The sequence below is a fragment of the Pezoporus wallicus genome, unplaced genomic scaffold, assembly GCF_028554395.1.
Source record: "Pezoporus wallicus isolate ANWC-B61680 ecotype Strahan unplaced genomic scaffold, APGP_CSIRO_Pwel_v1 contig_4055, whole genome shotgun sequence".
NCBI lineage: Eukaryota > Metazoa > Chordata > Aves > Psittaciformes > Psittacidae > Pezoporus > Pezoporus wallicus.
Window position 1 is genome coordinate 476,082 of NW_026642952.1, and position 25,470 is coordinate 501,551.

At 37.2% G+C, this 25,470-nt stretch overlaps 1 protein-coding gene across 1 annotated transcript in view; it reads right to left on the reverse strand.

The window, feature by feature from the left end:
- Positions 1-337: 337 nt before the first annotated feature.
- The window catches only part of SNX2 (sorting nexin 2), a 30,907-nt gene continuing 5,774 nt past the window's right edge, over positions 338-25,470 (reverse strand). The window contains exons 2-15 of the mRNA XM_057433281.1: positions 24,606-24,723; positions 16,657-16,820; positions 14,943-15,009; positions 14,697-14,740; positions 14,461-14,602; positions 10,552-10,630; positions 9,475-9,550; positions 8,099-8,212; positions 7,779-7,872; positions 5,895-6,100; positions 4,771-4,914; positions 1,787-1,867; positions 1,608-1,679; positions 338-823 (exon numbers count right to left, since the gene is read on the reverse strand). Coding sequence (XP_057289264.1) covers positions 773-823; positions 1,608-1,679; positions 1,787-1,867; positions 4,771-4,914; positions 5,895-6,100; positions 7,779-7,872; positions 8,099-8,212; positions 9,475-9,550; positions 10,552-10,630; positions 14,461-14,602; positions 14,697-14,740; positions 14,943-15,009; positions 16,657-16,820; positions 24,606-24,723 — 1,452 coding nt within the window. The 3' untranslated portion in view covers positions 338-772. The remainder of the gene's footprint in view (positions 824-1,607; positions 1,680-1,786; positions 1,868-4,770; positions 4,915-5,894; positions 6,101-7,778; positions 7,873-8,098; positions 8,213-9,474; positions 9,551-10,551; positions 10,631-14,460; positions 14,603-14,696; positions 14,741-14,942; positions 15,010-16,656; positions 16,821-24,605; positions 24,724-25,470) is intronic.

Sequence of the window (25,470 nt, forward strand, 5' to 3'; positions counted from 1 at the left end):
TAGATGACCTTAAGGTCCTTTCCAACTCTAACTATTCTATAATTCTATGATTTAGATTAGACTATGAGGAAGAAATTCTTCCCCGTGAGGGTGGTGAGATACTGGAACAGGCTGCCCTGAGAAGCTGTGGATGCCCCATCCCTGGCAGTGTTCAAGGCCAGGTTGGACAGGGCTTGGAGCAACCTGCTCTAGTGGAAGGTGGTCCTGCTCATGGCAAAGGGTTGGAACTGGATGAGCTTTAATATCCCTTCCAACCCAAACCATTCTACGAGCCTAGGATTCTAAATACTACTTCTAAGAACATCAGTAAATACCTACAGACACAAAACCAGAGCACTTAAGGTTTCACAAGGTACATCCCTTTATTACTGTAATCACAAAACCATGATTTTTATACAGGAATGTTTTAAGTGAACATCAATACAATTAAATTTGTTTCATAAAGATCAGGTAAACGTACTACAGAACATTGTATTGTAGAGAACAAAAATATCAGCTTTCTGGCCTTGCAGTGCACATTTCAGTGCAAGTATTAAGACACAATAGTGTTCAATTCAGCAATGTATTGCAGAACATCATGCCACAGTCCACTTCAGAGAGGGTCAGGACATGCAGCTTGTTAATAAAATGCTGTAGTATATAAAAAAAGCCACATGTTAATTTCTAAAATAGAGTGTGGTTTATTTGGATGATTTAAAGTGATTTCATTGTGGGATTTAGTTTTATCCAGGACAAGCATCCAGAGTGTCTTGCCATTTGGAATACTCTTCTTTCAGGCGATGGCTTTGGCTTCAGGTAGGAATGCCTCCCAGTATTTTATTAGCTTGAAAAGAAGGGGAAACCACTCATTATTAAGTAATGAATGTTAAAAAACACATATACCTTCCTCCTCTTGTGGTAAACTTGTGTCCACTGGACAAAATAAGAACGTAGGTGCTTCATATTATCCATTCATGTTATTACATAAAGCAAGGAAAAATACAAGTAATAAATACACAAATCTGCTAATAGCAACACAGTTGTTACCACACACTGAACAAAATGCTAGAGAATACAATTATACAGAATTTGTTTATAAGGTCAGTTTGCTGTTCTTACCTCTAAGGGTAAGATTTTTTTTTTTAATTCATGAAACAAAACTTAAGGGTTATATTCTTGGAATAAACAAAGGAAAAACTCCAGACAGTCTCTAGGAAGTCACTGGAATCTATTTTACTGCTTTACAATAATCAGTCAGATTTTATACTTTTTTAAAAGAACAATAAACATTTAAGTATACAAGCCTCTAAGTCTAAGCACACACTCATTACAATTTACTCCAGTCTATAAACAAAAGTATTACTTCAGTTTCAGAAGATGACAAGACCCTCTGCTTGCTCATATCCCTAAGGGAGCTTCTCCCTTGCTTTCCTCAATTGGAGCTGCACAAGGGAGCATAGCAATAGCCGGGAAACTGCATCACTGTTACTCTGCAATACAGTACAGACTAGAAATAGTGCTCTTTATGTTTTAGAAATGGCTATACTTAAAGCCCATTTTTTTTTTTAACTAACCTAATACGGAAAGTATTGAATATTATTTTGTACAAAATTTAAATTTTATCTTACCTGCTGCTGTGTTTGCACTAATGACTCTAAGTACTCGATAATAACAGTTTTAAAGTCTTTCACTCGTTCCTTCTGTTAATAAATAAATTATGGCATATTAACCTCTTAACAAATTTTACTTGGAATGTCAATATTATCTACATTGAAGCTGTCATTTACTTGGACAAAATTATACATGCCTCGAATCTTCCCACTTCCTTGCGAATGGTTTTGGAGATCTGTTCAAAATCTTTTTCCCCTTGCTGAACTTTTGTCTCCCACTGGCAAAGGAAACGAAAGACATGCAGAGGTAAGACTTTGTGTTGTCCATTGAGTCTATCAGTGTGTGTGTACACACATGAACTTTCTTTAGTGTATCAGTAATAGTCACCCAAGAGCTGAGAAGGAACTGTTAGGGTTTTTTGGTGTTCTTAAGGGAAGGTCTTACAAAGACAGTTTCAAAGTAATACTTTCAAGCTTGAACAGGGGAGGTTTAGGTTAGATAAGGAAGAAGTTCTTTATTGTGAGAGCGGTGAAGCACTGGAACAGGTTGCCCAGAGAAAGATATGGCTGCCTCATCCCTTGCAGTGTTCAAAGCCAGGCTGGATGGAGCTTTGAGCAGCCTGGTCTAGTGGAAGGTGTCCCTGCCTGTGGCAGGGGGTTGGAACTAGATGGTCTTAAGGTCCTTTCCAACCATTCTATGATAAGTTGTGTAATAGGATGTCATCAGATCAGTTAAAACAATGGTATCTCTAAGGTAATGCTATTTGTAGATGAAATATAAAAATACCTTCGTATTGCAATTAAGGAACACATAATAACATTTTTTAAAAGATTCCATAGAAACCAAAAGGAATCTCTAAAGCTTTGCTTACTATTCCATTTACAAACACTACTGTAAAAGGAACCTGTAAGCTTTCTGTGGCTACCTGTCCAATCAAGTATGAAAGAGTCTCAAAAGTTATTTCCCTGTATTTTCCCAGTCCCAGAAGAGGTGATTAAACTTTTCATCTCAGTCTATAGTCAAGTATATAATTAACATATTTCTGTTGCAGATGATAAGCTACTGAGGATATGTTTTTTAATTTTTCAGTCAAAATGCATGTTGCTTAAACAAGCCAAAGCACATGCTTTCTATGAAAACAGTTTCCACTAAACAAGAAAGCAGGAGTTGGGAGTGTGGCATTCATGTAACAATACATGACACTAGATTACATTTGTCCTTAGTTTATGGGAAAAGATATCCAGTTACACAACAAGAGCTCATCATCTGCATCACTTTATAACTACTTTTACACATCTATTGCATTGTTAAATTTAAGCTAGCTGTACAGATACACTGAAAAAAAACCCCAAACCTATGGGCTGCACACTCTGGGTGCACGTAGACTAACATCTTTAAAATTAAACTGTATCTACTCATCTCAACATATTTACTGAATCATGGGAGCCAATATATCCAGTAACACTTAACTTCCTCAGAGAAAGACAACAGTGAAGCAACATACTTAAATATAGCATGTTCCTGTTAGCAATCCAGTGGTATTATTTAGTCACAAAACTTTATGGTGCAGTATCAATTTACTATTGTGATATGAGACGAACATCATCTATGTTCCAGTAAGTATCTATGTGTTTGTATTTTTAGTTTATTTTTATTCAGAATACCTTTTTTGCCTTTTCGGACATACATTATGAAGCTATGCAATAAGACACAATAGGATGCCCTCTATAAAAGAACAGCCTTTAGAGTTACTAATTAACTGAAACAATACAAAACTCAGTCAAAGAAAAGAGATATTAAGGCTGCCTGTACCTTCCTACCACAGCAACCAGAAGTGCCTGAGACTTCAGTCAAAGCCTCTGCAGGCTTCCAAAATCCCAGTTTCATCAAATCCAAATGTCAGGTCCTATAAAAATTATCACTGAATAGCAGTCTGCCATCTTACAGTTTCTGACAAGCAGAAATTTCTCATTATTCAATGAGGTATTCTTAGGACTGTTCTTTGGCCTTTTATCTGCAAAAAGCAGTCATGTATAAAGTTCAAGCCATGTATAGGCTTCCACTTCACAATTTCTCTGCCAGAAGAACTACTACTGCAGAATTCAGCAACTCTGAATATATTTCAATGGCAGCAATAGCCTTCTATCAGCATATTCAAATTGTGGGTTTACTAACAACCTTCTATAATCATCTAACAAAGTAGGAAAAGTAAATCCTTCAGGAACAACATTATTAATTCTTTCAATATTGGGACTGAGAAATGGTCACTGAGCATTTCCAGCTACTTCCAATACTCAGGAAGTATTTTTGATGAGGGGTTCCAGCTCACTTTATAGTAGAGGGATGGGTGACACCGAGAGGCAACCAACAAAAATGTGGTCACAGGAGTGACACTGTTTTCCCAGTAAAAAAAAAGAAAAAGCCAAGTTAATGAGTGACTTCAATACCATATGCAAAATAAATTGAAGGGCAGAAAGAACAAAGCAGCATGGGGTTTGTGACCAATGCTGAAGCCAAACTAACTGCATAAGAGAGCTTGAAATCTGCAATAATGTTCTCCCATTATTTGAGGAAGAATACTGGTGCATATTCAGAATGCATTGATGTTAAATAATGAAGTTGTCCTACCTCTTCAACTTCCTTAGTGAAGCATGATAGAAAAAGTGTATAAATTATGACACTTCAACATGTTAGATTTATTTTTACTGAAATTACACCATATATACATACATATATATGTATATATATGGGTAGATATGCTGCGTAATTAAGCAAAACATGGGAACAGTTCTTCATTAGTTGTCTTAGCTGAATTTTATCTTTAGAAGCCAAAAGCTGCCCCTCTGTTCTACCCAAGCAACCTGTTAACAGGTAAAAGCATTAACTTGTCCTTGTTTCCTCTCTCCCATCTCCCAGACTCTGTAGGGACAGTATTAACTGCCTTTCACATCTTACAATGAGTAGCAACTGCACACATTTAGCATTTTAAATAAATACCTTTTAACAATTTTGGTAAATATGAAAAACAGCAAATGAGTAAGTGATTTGCAAAGAAAAAACACAACAAAACAAACAAACAAATAAAAAACAACAAAAGAGAGGCATAAATAGTGCACCAGTGCAGAATGAATGAGTTAACGCAAAAAGTCTGACCTCCAAAATAATGCTTGGTAACATTACCTCTTTTATTTCATCTTTAGCTTGCTGCAGTTTATCAGGTTTGTTGGCAAGCTGGAGCTTCGCTTCAGCTTCGCGTTTTTTTTGTAAAGTGACCTGAGCATCTTGCCACTTCTGCCAGCATTTCATTCGATGATCAAACACACCCTTTAAGGACAGACAAATTTATAAAACAACTAGAATTGTTAGAGCTGTGTAAATTCCTGGAAAAGGTAATTTTGGAATGAGTATGCTTAAAGAAACTTCACAGTATCTACAACACGTCTTCTTGCATTTCATTTGACAGCATGCTAATACAGCTCAATACCTTCCACAAATAACAGGGTATGCAGAAGCCTTTTCAGAGCAGACACCTTAGTGCCCCAAACCATTTTATGTGCTTCATTCCATCATGACACTTCCAAAACAACCACTACAAAGTGCTCTGTTACGCAAATACACTCTTAACTGCAGATTCTAGCAAACTGTTCATACATATGGATTATATGGATATTCAGCAATACATTTTTGCTAGAAATGGACTAAGGCAGTATACTTTGACAACCTGGCAAGTTTAAAGATATTCTCAGTTAAAATTCATAGACACCCCTTCCCATATCAAAACCTAGTAATGCTGTGCAGCATGACTTACACTAAAATAAATAATTTACTTTAATAAGATGATACAAATTGTACCTACTTCTTATTTACAGAAACTATTTATCTACCCAATACAGACAAATTATGTCCTCATAATAAACCTACTTAAAAATAAGTAACCTGAAAGAACAGGTACAGTATGCTCAGACACAGTAATGTATGGTGTCCTTAAATACTGTGAATAACAGTACTCAAAGTAGATGGTGCTAACCATCTACATTTTGTCAGGATCTTATTAATCCATTCCCATTTTTTATCACATTCATTTTTATCATTGGAATAAATGATCATGGATGCATTAATTTTACTCAGCTAGATTTAATGCAAAAGCTTAGTCCTAACTGTGTTATAGTGTGTGAAAAATGCACACATTCATTTACCCTAAATCTAAAGATTCACCCAATATACCCTATACATTTACCCTAAATCTGCAATTGAGGAATGTGACTTTAAACATGAAAACCGGTATTTTTCCTAGTAGTACTCACTTTTACTGCAGCAATGAGACGAATGTAATCACCAAGCAGTTCAGAGAAGACATAGAAATCGGCAAAAGCTTGTTCTTGATGCAATTGATCTATCTTCTCCTCAACCTCTGCAAGCTGAGACAAAGCTCTAGATAGAGCAGTGTGGTCCTCAGAGTTACCTAACATGGCAGCACTTTTAGCAAAAGCAGCTGTGTTGGCTGAAAGCTCTGAAATACATAAGTAACGTTCAGTACAATGTAGTTAGTTTGTTACATTACTCTGCAGCATAGATCAGAGGAGCAGAGACCTCTGCCCTGTTTCAACCCTAACTTCACCAGCTGAAAATACAAGCTGTATTTCCTAAAGCTTATGATAAAATATACAAGATCTCAGTGAAACTGGATAAAAACTACTGCACAAAACCTCTCTTCATTAGAAAATGTTTTGCTGAGCCTGTAAATGTCATGCCTATTCTGTCTAGCAAAATAAATGGAAAAAAACTGTCACTTATTTTCCAAATGCCTAGTTCATAGGAAATTCAAGCCCACAAAACAAAAGCCAAGTCACCTACAGAACAAATTCAGAACAATTTTAACAGGTCTGTAGCGTAGTTGTTCCGTGCAGCTCAGAGCTGAAAACAAACCCACAAAACCACTATGCCTGTGTGTGGAATTTATTTCTGTTGGACTGCTGTATTGACTGAAGTACCTTTAGCTGTGCATACTGTAATGTGCTGCCACATTCTGACATGTCTTAAAGAAAAACAAATAATCAAACTCATATCAGCATGACTGACATCCATGAAGGTAAAGTTTTGAGCTTGGCAATTGTTTCATCAAATCCTATGTAAGTCATCCTGTACTAAGTTAAGTTATGAAGGACCTTTGAACAAATGTTTAATCCAAATTACTTCAGGATTAAAAATGCAGGTATGTTTGCAACTGTGTTGCCTCTACAGAAACATCAGAACAGCAGAAATGTTTATAGAAGCAAAATGCCTTCAGATATTTAAAACACCTACAATTTAAACACAACTCCCTAAAAACAAACCAAAACAAAAACTCCTTCAAGTGTATGAGAAGGTGTCAAATCAATAGTAAACAAAGACTTCCACAGTCTATTAGTCTTGAGGACATCTGGCCAACAGATTTTTTTTTTTTGAGAGTAGTTCCTGATAAGAGTCATGAGAAAGCAACTTCGGACAGCTTCAACACTTTCAAAGTGCAGAGCTGAAAGGTGATCACATATTTTAAGATAATATGGTAGTGTCAGAAGGCACACTTATGGTCTTCCTTGAACTACAAATCAAAGCTTTTATGTTTTGGGTGTTTTAAATCATCTGATGAAAAGCAATCTTTGACAAAACAGCATCACAGGTGATTAAAATATAAACTTACAGGCTTTGCTTCTTTCTAAGCCAAAAGCTGGTATTCTGAGACTACTAAGCTTTCCAGAAAAGTTTACCTTAGCAGTAGCTGATCTAAGAATAGTAAACTCTTGTTTAAGAGTTCAAACTCAGTTCACAGTGCAATACTGAACCAAAAGATGTTTAAATGGATTCATGCAGCCACTTTATATTCAGAAGGAAATGACCCTTGCCATGAGATCTAAAGATACATTTAGAGATGTCTGTTGTGGTAGGGTCACTTACTTTGTACAATATTGAATCTTTGCAAGAAAAATATTTATGCTAAATCAATATAGTAACTTTAGGAATTACAGATACTCTGGCTAAAGTTAAGATTAAAAACAGGTATACAAAAATGCCAGAGCAGTTTGAATAAAAGGTGCAATTATTTTTGCATTAAAATATCTCATATACCTATTAATTACTTAAGAGCTCTGACACACTAAGTTCTCATTTCACCACCATTTCCTAAAGTTCATGCAGCCACATATAGTTACCTTTTCTGTGGCAGACTAATGCTTCGACACTGGCATGCAGTTTCCTAAGTTGCTGATCCAGATTCTCAAATTGCTGCTGTTTTTCTTCAAACCACTGACAAAAGATGAAAGAGTCAAGCATTACAAATTAGATTACCAACAACATTTCTGGTTTTAAAGAACCAAATATCCAGGCACTGCCAGGGTGGTCAACTGATAAAGCTAAGAATTCAAGCCAATAAGCAAATTAATAACCCATTTTCTACTTCTACAGCTTTAAAATGCAATTGTTGAAGCTCATTAATTCATCTCATTATTCAAGCCAAAAAATCAGCTCTTACTGCATCCGATTCATTCATCTTGATTGTCATTTTGTTGACAGCATCGGCAGCCTTGTTCACCATCCTCAATATTCCTGCTCCACTCAGAGCTTGGGTGTTAACTGCTCTCGGCAGCTGAAATTGAATGACAAATAAGGGCAAACAGACTGGTTAAAAGGATGGAGATTTAACTGGGCACCAGGGGGAAAGAAAAGGATATAGTGTTTTCTTTATTCCTATGTGTTACAATATAGTGGAATCTAATTTCTCAGATTTACTACTTTTACATTCTCAAGAGGAAAAGTTAAAAATACAGACTATTTACTTCTACATCTTTACATTTAAATGGAACAAATAACCCACTTTTTCAAAGTTATTAACTAGCCAAACGTCCTAAACTAACCATCTATACACTACTGAAAACAAACTGCCACTACAGAAACAGAAAAGCTTAGATTTACAACAAATCAAATAAAAGAAATCTGTAAATCATTTAATTGTAATGGAAGACTTGCACTGTCTGCTGATTATAAAAGGTTCATGTCTTTCTACTTTTCAGTACAGGACAGATTTCAAAACCTACCTCATGCATATTAAGAGAGCTGAGTATTTGCTTATGTACTTAGAAATCCTCAGGGATAACAAACGTAATTGATATGATTATTCAGGCTAGTTTGAATATGCCATACAAGGTGGCCCCTATGTCAGACCATTTACCCTTCAATGAGATGTTTTGTCTGTCAGCAGCATTGACAAATCCACTGTAAGTTAGCTATTGATGCTTTTGTCAGTAGTGAAGTCTTTGTGACTTATTAGTATAACTAAGATATTGACATTGGCCAAAGACAGTTCAGTATTACAATGAATCCACTATGCACATTTATAAAGAGATATTATGTATCTTTAACGATATACTAAATATTGTGAAAGGTGCCAGATTGATAGCATGAGTGACTGGAGTTCTCTATTCACAAAACATCTAGCCTGGCCAGCAGCATTGTGAGTATTTTCACATTATCATGCCAGCACATCTCAAGTTGGACTCCTCGAGGCAAAAGACCTGCTTCCAAGCCACTTTAATTCTTGATCTTATATAAAAATCAGTAACATCAATTATGGATTTTCACCATGCATAATGAGTTTCAGTCAGAACTGGAGAGAACAACTCGCATGCGGATAGCAATAGCAAACAGCCTTTGGACACTACCACTCTAGGTTTTCTCACAGGCAGAGGCACACCATTCCCTAAGAAGCCTCTGCCATTCTGTCCCATGAAGGCTACAGCCCAATTTGATTGCATGCAAATTTAGGGAATTAGGTCTCAATACAAAGAGAACATATAGCTTTGTAGGTTACCGTATCTAGAAACAAACAGGGAAACGAGAGAACTTAAATACCTCAGAGCTTTCCAAGAACTGTCTTAAATCTGGATCCTGCAACAAGGTTGGGTGTTTTACTGTTCGCTGTAGGTACCTATGATTTTAAAAATTTACGTATTAGATAACAAAACAGAGTTAATGAGCCTGACAGCACTGAAAAGCGTCCATCTAAAGAACAGATCCAATGCAGCACACAACCTCCCTCATTATCTAATGGGGCTTGAATACCCTTAAAATGTCATCTCTAAAGGGCCAGATGATAGCTCAGTCTCCATGCCCCTTCATTCCTTTCCCTCTCTGGTGATTCTTCAAACCATATTTACACATATTTTTTGTTTAAGATTGGCTCTGGAACTCCAGAAGTTTGAGAGCTTCACACATTATCTGTTAGATCTTTCAATATGCAATCTAAAACCTTTGACTTTACTGTTACATGGTCTGTTGGTCTCATATGATGTGACTGCATTACAACAATCCATACACAGCATACTATAAAATTATACCAAAATTGAAGCTGTATACTTATGTGAGTTTTAACAGTTACTTTCTGAAAGCTTTACTAGACATGCCCATAGGGGAAAATGATGCAGTGGATCAGCAACATGGCAAAGGTACTTGCACAATATTACTGGTATACCAGTGCTGAGTGAAAGAGATCAAGTATCTCTTATGCCAAAATTCAGCGAGTCTCATCCACGTACTGTTTGTTGGAAGGCCATTTTACTTTGAAGTGACTGAAGGTCTCTTTCACCGGTCTCACTGCCCAAGAGTTGATTTTCCATGCAACAGATACACTGCTCATATGCCTTGATTCCTTAAACCTAAAATGCCTAAACTAAAGTGATAAAGTTTTACGTACTGAATCTCTACAATCTTAAGCACCAACCAGTTTGAAAAGAATTAACTATAATCCTCTCTATGAATGAGGCTGCTTTTCCCATTATTTATTGGAATTATTCCATTTCTACACAAAAAATTGGCAGCTGCATACAGCCTCCAGAACTAGTCTAAGATGGCCCAGACCCCAACTGCAGAGCCCATGTAATATATTGCAAGTTATTCTGAGGCTAACCAAGTTTTAGACACATACATTACCTCTCTAGGGCTGCTCTTCTTTTCTCTACAAACTCAGTAGATGAAGAATCTTCCTTGCCTACTTTAACCTTGGTCATGCCTTTGAAGAAAGCAGCATCATATTGATTTTATCATAAATCAATCATTAACATAACTGATGTGATTAGAAGACAAAGCTCACCCAAGTTTATGTATTTAAGTCAAATTGCAATGAAAAACACTACATGGCAACAGAAAAAACATCAACGCTGCATGCTGCATGGCTTTGTGGAATCAGATCTGTGAAATATGCATTACCTGTAATATATTAATTATGACTAAAGGTTACACAAAACTAGTTTAATTTGCATTTATGAAGACAATCTAAATGAGGATCACAGTCTTACTGGTCACTCATGTTCAGAAGAAATCAGTTACCCAGAGAAAGCAGAATAGTAAAATTAATCTCATCTTATAAGCCTATTAAGTTTATTACCAATATTTTAATTCTATTATTCTTTAATTTCTAAACCTAGAAATTTTTAGTCAAATAAGGCAAACTAACCAGCTCTGAAAATTCTGAAGCATATGAACAACTATGAACTGAATGGAGAATAAAATTAGTAGAGTAAAATACACACAGCCTTACATCACTTCCTCTGCCCAAGTCAAGAGTGGCCAAAAACCTATGACAGGGGAGCCAGAGTTATTGATGTACCATGGTATGGGAAATACATTCAACCTCAGCAACACAAGAACTCAAAAACTAGCAGACTGAGGTCAGCATTTTTCTTGCTAAAGACCTAAACCCCAAGGAGTTTAGGTACCTGAGTCCTGTCAAAACCATCACAAAACACTGTACATTCTTAATTATTATTTCTTAAAAAACAAGCGAGGTATATTATGATACAGTCCAAACACAGACTCATAGAATAGTTAAGGTTGTAAAGGACCTTAACATCATCAAGTTGCAACCCCCTTCTGTGGGCAGGAACACCTCCCACTAAGGCATGCCACCCAAGGCTCTGTCCAACCTGGCCTTGAACACTGCCAGGGATAGAGCATTCACAACCTCCCTGGGCAACCCATTCCAGTGCGTCACCACCCTAACAATAAAGAATTTCTTCCTTATATTCAATCTAAACTTCCACTGTTTAAGTTTGAACCCCTTACCCCTTGTCCTATCACTACAGTCCCTAACAAATAGTTCATCCCCAGCATCCCTATAGCCCCCCTTCAGATGCTGGAAGGCTGCTATGAGGTCTCCATGAAGCCTTCTCCTCTCCAGGCTGTACAGCCCCAACTTTCTCAGCCTGTCTTCCTACAGGAGGTGCTCCAGTTCCCTGATCATCCTCGTGGCCCTCCTCTGGACTTGTTCTAACAGCTCCATGTCCTTTTTATGCTGAGGACACCAGAACTGTACACAATACTCTAAGTGAGGTCTCACAAGAGCAGAGTAGACCTGCTCTGTTAGTTCTGTGCTTCTCCAGCTAAAAGTTCTAAGTCTGAGATTCCGAATATGTGCTCTGTGACTTGCCAGGTCAACAGTTCTCAGAGTTGTTCTTCTCCCTATGTCCCTTCTTTCTTTAGAAGCATCACACATTAACCCACCAAGGGGACAAATAGCATCCTTATGGGAACAAGAAGGCATTACTTAACCTGTCACTGAAGTGTTACTTTTCCCCTTCTCTGTAACATCATGAATATAAGTCTGATTGGCATTTTTTAAGTATACTACACACTGTAATGTAAGTCTTCAAATTTATCTGTAAAATTAAGTATCAAGGATTAAAGTATTGAGGTGAGGTAATTCACATGCCTCGTATTTTACATTACATATTATTCATTAATATTTCACTGCAGGAAGCACAAAATGCTGCAGTTAAATACAAAAGATCCTTTACATTTGATAACAAGGAAAAAAATTAATATGTAATAACCAATTGTCCAATGTGATTAATTCCTGGCTTGTGATATTGACAGTTATTTCCAGGTATCATGCCAAGTTTATTTTCTGCTAATGAAAGTCTATTTAAATGCAAGTGTAAAAGCTGTTTCTGTCGCCAAAGCACTCTTCTAATTCCTCACTGGAAAGGATCCATGACTTCATAGATTATTTTCTAAATCCAGAAAACATAACTTGCCAACACACACACATAAGCAGTGAGGCAGCTTGGTTAAATGTCCAACTCCATTTCACCACTGACTCCGTTTTATCCTGTTACTCCACAGTCAACAACTGGCCACTTGAATCTGTGGCTAAGGTCTGAAATGCCATCCCCACCCACCTGTCACCAAAATATAACTAGAGCTTAAAACTCCATGTGTTATCAACAGTATAACAGAGTGAATAGACTAAGGACTTCTGTACAATACACTGCGTAACACCAAATGTATGCTGTTCCTATTAAGACTTCAAAAATGAACACGTTTTAAACACATCATCTTACTTTCAGGTGTTGTGTCACCTCTCTTGTTTAAGATGCCTCATTTTAAATCAGCCTAGAATCTCGTCTTACATGCAAAATCAGACGTAGATAGACTACATATTTTTGTTCAGAACTTAATACTACCTGTGCATTGAAGTTTAAGTTTAAAGCAGGAATTTCATGCTCTTTGGAAAATGTCCTACAGAGTCTGTGTGTTTTCCCAACTTATCTGTAGCTTAACAAAGTCTCTATACAAGAATCTGAAGTGACAGCCAGTGCTTGTTTAGACTTCAGTAAGTCCCATCATTTTACACGCTTCCAGGTGTATCAAATATTTATGCTGGCTTTGTTCAAGTGGTACCTCAAATCCAATCCAAGCTTTGTCTTCAGATGAATTTGTCATGCAAGTACTACATTTCCATGTAACTACACACTCTCACACGAGTTAAATGTTGTATCATCCAACAGGCACTAGAAAACTTATTACATCTTTATAAGCCCTCTTAGCATTTGTAATTAAGCTAATTTTCATTAAATGAAAAAAAAATGATTATTAGAAACTCATACATTACTTTCAAGAACTACCAAAAATTCAGGCCAAATTTTCAGTCTCACTGAAAAATGCCATGCTTTTCCACAGAACTAAAAGCTTGATTTTTCCAAGCTTTCTGCTGCCTGCATCTACTCAGTCTGCCTATTCCTACTTATGTGAAAAGCTGCAGCTCTCATTAGCTTTACATTCAAAACTATTAGAGAAAAAAAAAACCAAACCAAACCCTGAGTCCTGCCATTCCCCACGTATCATTGTTCTAGAGTCCAATCACTTATTTATATGAGACAGCCAAAAGACTTCAATAGGTTTTAGAGTTTTAAGGATTTAGTTATGAAAGAACCTCTACTACTTAGAGCATAAAACTGAAGTTGCTTCAATGGATCACACATGCTTCTTAGTTCAGATCTGATTCTTTAAGGCATTCACATAGACTAGCATTACTCAAAGTGTCTTCTGAATTAAGAAGAATTAAGTAGAGGTTTTAGCGTTCGTGGTGGTCAAAAGAAACAGTATTAGAGTAAAAGAAACAGTATTAGAAGTGGAGTATGTATGAAGCTCTGTATATTGCAGGCAACTGACAACAGCACAAGTTAAAAATAAACTCTCATTTAACATCTTTGTTTTGATACACTAATCAGCTCTTGAAGGGCAATGGTGAAGAATGACAGATAAGCAACAGAAGGCCACGTATTCGGACAGATGTCTTCCTTATTATCAGTGCTGGTCTGAGTTAAGAAGAGACCAGTACTTATCTTTCCAATTTAACCTGAACTTTTCTAAAATAGAGAACAAAGTACTTGATAAAGAACAACAAGGTGGTATGACGTTCAGACCACCTGATAAGCAACAAGTAATATTTGTCCAGAAAAATTATTTATTTTATAAGCCTCACACATATTAAAGTACTTAATTTTTATTACAGTACTTAAATGTCATGCTTAAATTCAACCTTACAGGAATTATACTTACCTACAATACTTTTTTCTGGAGCTGGAGGCACAATGTAACCAATATGCATGTACTTTGTTGCTAATTTGCTGTGCAAGCCAAGAAAATCACTGAATCTTCTTTTAACAGAGAATTCATTTTTGTGGAACATGGAAAGTGATGTCTTAAAAAAATGAAAATAAATTTGTTGTGAATTACTGATCCATCCACTCAGCTACGATACAAAGTTACCTGCAACTATTTGTTGCACTAGTTACCTTCGTTGTTACTCTGTAAGCCATATAAGCATTCATGCCATCTCCTGTAAGAAAATTAAGATTCTTATCACAGGGCAATTTTTTTTAATCCCTCCATACACTCTTTGTTCCGAAATATACAAAAACCAGCTTTCCTTTCTGCTATTAATAACTGCCAAAAGATAACCGAATAAGAAATCACACTAAAATCTCAGAACAGTCTTCAAGGGATAAGACTATCTGACTTACTAGGCTCTAGGAACTTACCAACTTTCTCAGGGTCAGACACATTGATTTCTATGTCAAACAAATCTCCATTTGCTTCCTCTTCAATCTAGGAAAAAGATATGCCATATTTAACAAGGTTATGTGCTTCCATGTTATGTATGATTACAAGGATAAGGGTATAGAGGAAAGAGGAGGAAAAGTCAGTATTAATTAAAAATCCCTTCCAGGCTCACTATCAAACACTGAATGAATACAATTTCTAACACGGTTTGTCACTGCAACAGAGTTCATGCAGTGGACTTGGCAGTGCTAGGTTTATCGTTGGACTTGATTATCTTAAAGGTCTTTTCCAACCTAAATGATTCTGTGATTCTAAGACTGAAGCCTTCCTGTAAAAGCTTTTAGTATGGCAGCCTTTTCTCAGGACTTGTTGGCCTCAATATTTTAGTAAATATTTATCTTAGGAGTATGTTTATTGTATCACATACAATGCCAGGAGACACCATGATTCAAAAAAAAAAAAAAAAAAAGAAATCACTCATTTGTAATGTTTCTATATGTCTCTAATAAAAAGACAAATACCTTTTTATTTAAGGTTTTCTGTAGCAGAAGACCTTGGGAAAAGAAAAGTAACAGAAAATTTTCCGATACTTGCCTGAGATCTAACAATGCAGAGTTTCAGAGACTTTCATATAATGTAAGTTTGATAAAAATGCTCGAGGGAAGGGATGCCATCCAGAGGGACCTTGACACACTTGTGTAGTGGGCCAATGCCAGCCTCACGAAGCTGAACCATGCCAAGTGCAAGGTCCTACACCTGGGTTGGAGCAATCCCAGGCACAGCTACAGGTTGGGCAAAAAACGGATTCAGAGCAGCCCTGTGGAGAAGGACTTGGGGGTGTTGGTTGATGAGAAAATGAACATGAGCCGGCTTCAGTGTGCACTTGCAGCCCAGAAAGCTAACTGCATCTTGGGCTGCATCAAAAGGAGCATGACCAGCAGGTCGAAGGAGGTGATCCTGCCCCTCTACTCTGCTCTTGTGAGACCTCACTTGGAGTATTGTGTGCAGTTTTGGTGTCCTCAACATAAAAAGGACATGGAACTGTGGGAACAAGTCCAGAGGAGGGCCATGAGGATGATCAGGGGACTGGAGCACCTCCCGTATCAAGACGGCTGAGAAAGTTGGGTCTGTTCAGCCTGGAGAAGAGAAGGCTGCGTGGAGACCTCATAGCAGCCTTCCAGTATCTGAAGGGGGGCTATAGGGATGCTGGGGATGGACTATTTATTAAGGACTGTAGTGACAGGACAACGGGTAACGGGTTCAAACTTAAACAGTGGAAGTTTAGATTGGATATAAGAAATTCTTTACTGTGAGGGTGGTGAGGCACTGGAATGGGTTGCCCAGGGAAGTTGTGAATACTTTGTCCCTGGCGGTGTGTTCAAGGCCAGGTTGGACAGAGCCTTGGGTGACATGATTTAGTGTGCGGTGTCCCTGCCCACGGCAGGGGGGTTGGAACTTGATGATGTTAAGGTCCTTTACAACCTTAACTATTCTATGATTCTATCTTAAGGTACTGTCATGAGTCAAATTCACACTAAGCTTTATATGCAACATAAACAGAATCAGTTTTCTTTTACATACTTCTTAGGAAAGGATGATCCCATGAGTCAACATTTAGGAACTATGATTAAAAAGAAGAAAAACTTAAAAAAATAAACCAGATATTTTCAAAATTTGGAAGTTACCACATACCTCTTCTCTGGATCTGTCAAAAATCACAGGGGCTGCTACACTTTTTGACTCCATTCTGGGAGCTACTAATGTAGCAGGTGTTACAGGAGTGATTGCAGGAGTAGGTTTTGGTGAAAGTATTGGATCCCTCTCTGGACTGTCCAACGAAACTTCTTCTGTTGCTTCTAGAAAAACATTTTGAGTTAGCAAAGGTTTCCTGCAATAGCCATAGATATGCATCACAAAAATTAACACACACACATAAAAAAAAAAGATCAATGTACAAGTTTAATAAGATCAGCTGCAACTATCTTGTAACATATGTTGCCTTTTTAAAAAAAAAAAATTTGCTTTAACTATATTGTTAGCTAAACAGTCTCTTAGAGAAGTCACAAGTGCCAAGTAATTTATTTTTGCTTGAGATATTTTGGAAACTAATGATTTATTTATTTATTTACCACACAAGCAGCTCTTTTTCAGTACCTGCACCAATTTTAGTTTTCACACTTTGAACAACAGCTGATTTAGCCACGTAGACTGATAACTGAACAGACCAAGCCATTTAAATGAACTTGCACAATTGCAATACACCCCTCCCTCACAACCTGTAAAATAGAAATACTAGCAGGTGACACATTCTGACTAGTAAGACTAACTATCTTTAGTCTATCTTCAGTCTCTTGGGGGCTTAAAACAGTTCAGTATAAACTGAATACTCTTCTCAGACTGTAGCAGTTCATCTATCCTTAAATAGGATGCAAATCTCTGCTCTACAAATCCCGTGTGCTTTACTCCACTACCTGGACTTGACCACTGGCAAACTACACACTTCCTGGATACACAGAAGTTCCTGTTCTAGTTTAAATAAGTAATGCTGTGGTTCTTGCCAAATGTGCATTTTCAAGAATTGTAGTTCCTTAAAAGATAATACTGACCACAGAATTTGATACCAAAATTGACTTTCCAACAGATCTCAAGTTTTGTTAACAAATGAGACTTCCTGTGGCAAGTATTTTACCAAGCAGGTAAAAAGGCACTAAAAGAGATCCTCTCTAAGTTGGAGAGTTACCAAACATGTTTACTATGCAATTTGCAAAAGACCTGTGCAACTTCTGCCTATATGAACCACTTAATTTTCAAAAGAAAATACACTGTCTTTCATCCAAACTTTTTAAAGCCTGGCACATGCAATGGATGTAACTTAATCCTTATTAAGAAAAGTGGAGACCTACTTTAAAATTTGTGAAATAGTTAGTGTACAAAACCAAACCACCACAGCCAAAAACCAAAAAAAAAAACCCCAAACAACTAAACCACCCCCCCCCCCCCCCCCTTTTTTTTTTCATATGTATTATCTGTATTTCAGTTTGTGTCCATTGCCTCTTGGCCTGTCAGTGGGTGCTACTGAGAAGACTGGTTCTGTCTTCTCCATTCCCTCCCATCAGGTATTTATACATTGCCGGATTCCCCACATCTTCTCCAAGATGCACAGCCACAGCTATCTCAGTTTCTACTCATATATTATAAACTTCATGTCCTTAATCATCTTCATGGCCCTGCACTGGACTCCTTCTGGTCTGTCCATGTCTCTCTTGCAGACAGAGGTAGCCCAGACCTGCACTTGGTACTCCAGATCTGGCCTCATCACATGAGGGGCTCAGCAGAAGGAAATGATCACTCCCCTCAATCTGCTGGCAGTGGTCTTCCTAATTTCAAATACATAGAATCATAGCATGGTTTGGGTTGGACACCTTTCACTAGACTGGGTTGCTCCAAGCCCAGTACAACCTTGCCTTGAACACTGCCAGGGATGGCGCAGCCACAGCTTCTCTGGGCAACCTGTGCTAGTGTCTCACTGCTCTCAGACTTCCATAGTTACAGATTTCAAACTAGCCTTCAAAGCAAGCACCTTTTGTTCATATTAAAAATGGAGAAGATGAAAAGATTATCTAAAAGCTTTCTCTGAAAAGATTTATTTTCTTATTATTCCTTTATTCTGACTGCTAAATTTTCCGAAGAATCCTACTGGTGCTTCCTGCCCTCAAATGCCACAGGAAGGATACTGCATCTTAAACCAAAAAAACAACCTTAATTCAAAATTCAAATTCAGATCAGGTGGGGAGTCATGCTGAGGCAACTGGGGAAAAAAAATAAAAATAAAAATCTTTCAGACTGGTAGAAAAACAACATTTAAATACAGAAAAGAGGTAGGTCTCTCTATTTGGCTAAGAGCACTCCACATATATGTTTTGTATTATACAAATGACTATCTCATGGAAACATTTATCAAGAAAAAAGTTATGTATAGTATAGTAACACAGTATGTTATATACATAAAAAAGTAATTAAAAAATATAAAATAAGGCAATTCCACCTCAATTCTTCCTTCTTCTATCACCAGCTATATTCCAGCATGTGTGTTTGGGAAACAAACCATTAATCATCACTAAGTACTTTCTCTGCATCTTCAAATTTTAGACAGGCTTATAAAACAAGTAATGAAATGATTCAAAGCACACAGATTTCTCCCTTTCATCAGCTGAGAAAGCATTCTTGCTACTGTAAAAGCAGGACTTCATGAAAAAGTGTCTGAATTCAACATAACAAACCAACACTGCTATCAGATGAAACACAAGCACATTCCATCCCAGCACTCTTTTTCAGATTTGTATCCACAGTCATCAGTATCATGAATTGATCTACATTGTGTGTAACATGAATTCCAGACAGGATTAGCCCCCTGCTACTGTTCAGCATAGTTGAAGCTATCTGCTAAGCTGTGCATTATTTCTGTAAAAGAAAAAGCAGCAAGAACAAGCAGTTGGAAAGGCAAGGAGGTTTCCTTTCAGCAAGACCAGTGACATTAGGCTCCATCCACGCCAGCATTTTTAAAGCTGTGTAACCTTAGTTGGGCAAGAGCAAATTCTTGAAGGTGCTGCCTACTAACCCTTCTTTTCTATTTTCCTGGAAGAACTTAACAGAGAAAATAGTATCTACTTGAAAGCAGAAAGTTTTTTAAGGAAGAGAGAGGAGAATTTATGCCACCCTCCCTCCTGTTACCTCTCCCCTCAAGTCAGCATGCATCCCAGGCATTACGTAAATATAGAAGAATGAAATGTAAAAGATAGTGGAAGGGGGTGATGGAACAGAGCGGGACAGACACAAGGATGATGTACTTCTTGTTTTAAACAAAAGCATTAAAATATTCTGAAGGGAAAAGAAGCCTTAGCCTCACACAATAACAGCAGGCTCTTACACTTTCTAGCTTTTGTTTTTCCCCTCAGAAAAGCAGTCTTTGAGGAGTACATAAGCTGAAGATCTGTTCTCCAATAAAAAGATTTGTTATGATGAACTCTGGCATTTGTGTCTCTTACACACATTCTTTCACTTTGAGAAATCAGATGACATAGCTAGACGTAAAAGTTTCACTGAAATTTTTTCTCTGTTTTCTGTGGTTTTTCCTTTTTTGATTGCTTGTTTGTTTTTCATGGCAAGATGAATTTGGTAGGCTTCAGAGTAGAAGACATGGTACTTTCAGAAACATTTACTTCATTTATTCTTTCTAGTTTTCCCCTGAAAACTTAAGTTGTGGTCTCATGGTTGGTTTTGTTCTGTTTTTAAATATTCTGTATTACTATTTGCATGAGAAATGAAATCTAGATGTCTTGCTTTCTGGAGAAGTTCTCAAAAACATAAGCTCTTTTTGCACAATGAGAGGCCAATGGCTCCATCCAGCTTCTAAGAGGAACATATCGAGATCCAACACTCACATCACTTATGGCAGTTACAGGCACATATTAACCACACCCAACAATCTAATGCTTTAAGACTTCTACACATAAATACCTACTTTATAATCCATAAACAGCCATCTGTCATGGATCATAGCCCATGACCCTTACTATTATACTAGGAGTACTAAGGATAATATTAAATTGGAGCAGAAATAGTTTTAACAGAACAGTCAGCCACTAATCTTCTTTCTTCTAACTTCTAGATGCAGATTCACATGCTTTTGTGCATTTGTTCCTTGCAGAAGAGACATAGAACTGAAAAACTAGCATCTGCACTGAATTCTTCTGATCAGACACACCACATGGCAACAGCCTGAGAGGCAACAACAAACAGCCTGAGAGGCAACAACAAACAGCCTGAGAGGCAACAACAGCCAGAAATTTGTCTTACCTGGTCCCCAGAATTAGCACCACCTTTTCTATATTAACTCCCTGAAAAAAGGCTTAAGACAAACCTATCATGACCTGAAGAAAAACAAAACAAAAACTAAATAAACACCAAATATCACCCCAACTCCCCAGTGCACTGTCTTTCCATCAGGACACAGTAGCTGGATATCTACACAAAATAAGCTATTCCAAACATTTATCAGAGCTGAAAAAACCCAACCAAAAAAACCCACAAAACCCAAACAAACAACAAAAGAACAGTAAAAGTAATCTTTCACCAGACTAGGGCAGAAAAAAAAAAATTTAATTTGCCATTTTTACAAAAACAGTGGCAGAGCACTGGAACGACTTCACAGACCTGCTCATTACCTGTGAGCACTAAAGGCAGAAGGCATAGACAGCTACATCCTGTTCAGGCCATCCATTGCACATTTCTGCTGCTATTAACAGAACTTCAGGCCAACATTTTGGAAGACAGCCAGGTTTTAAGACACACCCTAAAGCTCCTGAACTTACTCTTAATACTATACTCTAAATACTACTTCATTTAGAGCACTGACCATTATGGTTTCCGCATGTTAGAGCTAGGTAAGCTAACATAATTTTTTTTTTTGCCAAATAACACACTGACTTTTATTCTAAGGATGACAGTGTTTAAGCAGGTTTGGCAAGACAGTTTGCTTTTTTACAGAACTATGAACAACAATACTAATAAATACAGCAGCAAAATTTACTGGTCTCCAATGACAGCTGGAAAACGCATTTTCTTGCATCTTGGAAACCCAGTTTTAATGAGTCACTTATGAGTTGCCAGAGACAAGGTAATGAGTACCTAAAACATTTTATCGCATGTACTGTTTTTTGGCTGTTGCAGAAACACAGTAGCAAAGAGGTTTTAAGTATAGTCAAAAAAGCCTAAAAAAATCCCAGGTTCTGCACTGCATTAAAACAGTAGAGGAAATCATATAATTTGTTCTCCATCATCTCCTTTTCTCTTCGGTTGCATTATCTGATGGAGTAATGAAAAAGATTTATCAAGCCTACAATAGCTACAGACACATGCTATCACATTTTTTACAAATAAGTCTGCAAAACTAGAATTGTTTATGCCCCCAAAGCATTAGAATCTCTCCTTTCAGAGTAACTCCTTTTCAATCCTATAGAATTTCTTTACCCACATTTTACAGTGTCTAATAATTCAATGAAGAAGCAACGTAAGTTAGAAAGCTGTGGAATATCATTCTCTTCCTCTCCAGTTAACCAGTCTTATAAACTGTGCCAAGATCGGTTTCTTGGAATTTCAGCATGTTGAAGGAAAAAACTCAATCACACTCCCTTGTAAATTAAGTCCTGCTCTCATAGAGAGCCAAGGTTATGCAATCATGCTGGAAGCAAGAAAATAGATACCTTATGCTGCCTTCTCATATTGTTTCTATTCATTGCAAATCACTATCACAAAGTTATATCAGATGGATTAATATCATTGTTTAGCAAAACAGTCCTAAGAAGGAAAAGAACAGTTATACTTGTAAGTGCAGAGCAATATTGGTTTTGAGAACACCTATGCTGACAGGGATACAAAGACAGAAGTCCATCACTAGGGTAACAACTGTATTGCATAAACTTCCAGCTTAGAACAGTATCCTATGAAAGATGCCATACTCTGTCTTAGGCTCCATAAATCACTCTTGTTTCTTTCCTCTAGTTCAGACTTTGCACTAGCCTCAGTCTGCATATAAACTGACCTTTTAAGGACTGGTTTTACTTGTGTTAGACATGAAGTATGTTAGATTATTTCAGTTCAGTGCTGCATGCATTTAATAGAATGTCTTTCATAGCAAAACTCAAACTCAAGAAATCAGTCCTGCATGCTATCCTCATAGCATTCATTTCAGTTGAATTGGTCTAGCTGCTAACATTTGTTCCTTCTCTCTGGTTCCCCTCAATATTTACTCCAGCTACTTTTTTTTTAAATATTATCCAAAGGAGAACAGGCTTTCCTAAAATACTCATTCCAGATAGCTCTGTGGTTATAAAAAGCTGGGTTTATATACTGAAGCTAAATAACCAAATTACTAGTACTAGAAAGCTTCATTGCTAAAGCACTGCTGGTCTTCATCAGATCAGGTAATATAAATACAAAAGTAGTAAGATTAACTTTCCACTCATTATTCTCTTTTTCTTTTAAAACACTTTCAGGGAATCAGGAAACTAGTCAATACATTCTAACAGTGTCATGAGCAAATATAAGTTCACATATATGCAAATATTTAGTAAGCTCAGCACAAAGGTAATAGACATGTGTATACATGTATCCATACAAAATATCCCAGAACTAAAGGCTAACAACTTTCTTTTCAAACTACTACATTAGGGAATCAGTGAAGATGAGATAAGGACTGTTTTCAAAATAGACTACCAACTGACTCAGTATGTAGTAATAGGAAAAATGTTAGTATTGAGAAGAAAGCATTCAGAACCATCTTTGGATGTACATAATACACTCCAAATATTACACTTTGTTTCTTCAATAGTTAATGCTCCCACAACTATTAATTGACAGCAACCATAATCCATGTTAGGACAGTCAAGAAACACCACCAGAGTAGTGACGGATGAATGAAGCATTGGAAATGTGTTGTCTATTCACTGATTATTTATCAGAACTTTCACACATCTTTCTCCAAAACATGCAGGACTGTCAAGTATCAGAGACATACAGTGAAATAATAGGACTGGTCCCATATGCCAGTTCATTATCTTTTCACTGTAACAACAGTCTTAAGAAGAAGGAAATACTCTCCAACTTCCAATATGACATGAACTATCCTTCTTTATAACTGTAAAAAAGACTGGGACAGCTTTTGTATCATTATTAAGTAGAAAAAAATGGATGTGACTTCAATCCTTTTTACACACAGATCTGAATAATGTTAATTACATAAATACTACTGTCAGCAGAACATGTTACTAACCAGCTAACACTGCCACACTCTGCACTGACAGCTGATACCACTGAGAAACTTGTATTTCATAAACTTAACTAACATTACTGAGTGCCAAAAAAAAAAAACCCTGTACATCACTGTCTCAAACCGTGAAAAGGTTTTAACCCTCTGCTGTAGTTTAAGCCCAATCAGTATCTCAGCACCACTCAGCTGCTTGCTCACTCCCCCCACTTCTTTCCCCCCTGCTCCCAGTGGGATAGGGACAAGAATCTAAAGAATGTAAACCCCATGGATTGAGGTAAGAATAGTCCAGTAATTAAAGTATAATAAAAAACTACTACTACTGATAAGGGAAATAACAAGGGGAGAGAATATAAAACTAAAAAGGGAACGGGAAAAAAAACCAAGAAACAGCAGTGATGCACAGCACAATTGCTCACCACCTGCTAGCTGATACCCAGCCTGACCTGAGCTGGGTAACTCCCCCCAGTTTATATACTGGGCATGATGTGCTGTGGTATGGGATACCCCTTTGGCTAGTTTGGGTCAGATGTCCTGTCTCTGCTCCCTCCTGGGTTCTTGTGCCCCTCCTCATGGCAGAGCATGAGGCTGAAAAGTCCTTGATCGAGGTAAGCATTACTTAGCAACAACTAAAACATCACAGTGTTATCAGCACTGTTCTCAGACTAAACCCAAAACACAACCCTGCACCAGCTGCTAGGAAGGAGAAAAATAACTGTTAGAGCTGAAACCAGGACACCCTCCTTCCCAGGAAATTACGTTTCTTTCAGTCCAAGAGCGAAAGATTTATACAGACACATCAGAAAAAAGGAATTACCAGCAAAGAGGTCTTCTCTGCCATCATCTAGCATCATTTCTGCCGGCTTTGGACCATTGGAGTTTGTGCTGAGGTCTTCTGCAGGAAGATTTGCTGGCTCTGGAGATAAAGGACTTGACTAAAAAAAAAAAAAAAAAAAAAAGTAATGGAAATGAAAAATTGAAATAATAAACAGAGAGCAGTTGCCATATGTCAGTATGTAAGAATTACTGCAACAAGCATTCTTCCATTGCAATGAAACAAGGCAAGATGTACCAAAAGGAAACCCTGGCAGCTATTTCCATTTCCTACTCCTAGCATGGTAACAATGAACAAAAGATGAGCTAGTCAACAGCTCTTTATTTATCAGAGAGAAAAAAAGTCACCCACTTCCTCAGGTTTAATTAACATGAAACAAAAGCTGCTACAGAAATATCTACAATAAGTTTATTAGTATTGCTCAACATAATTTGATTAAGTTCCTTTTGGAAAGGCCTGGATTTAAATCTGGATTTGTACAGAGAAAAAGAACAATAATAAAAAAAAGTCTCCAAGTGCTTTATACCAGTTTCTCAGAGGTAAAAAGAATGCATTAATGCCATCCAAACAATTCAAACCTGCTTGTGGCTGTAAGAAATTTTGAAGCTTTGCAACAGGTTGAATTTGGGGATTATTGCCACAGCGGGTCACATTGTACCGTACAAGGAAGCCATACAGTCCTTTTAATTCACTGAAGACTAGAACTTACTCTGTGAAAAATAGAAATAGTTGAAGAAACTCAGGAAAATTAAAGCAATACTGAAGCTGGGCTACCAAAAGTATAGCTTATTCACACACCAAACTGAAGATCAGTGCTTCAGTTACAAAAACCTTGTCAAATAGCTAT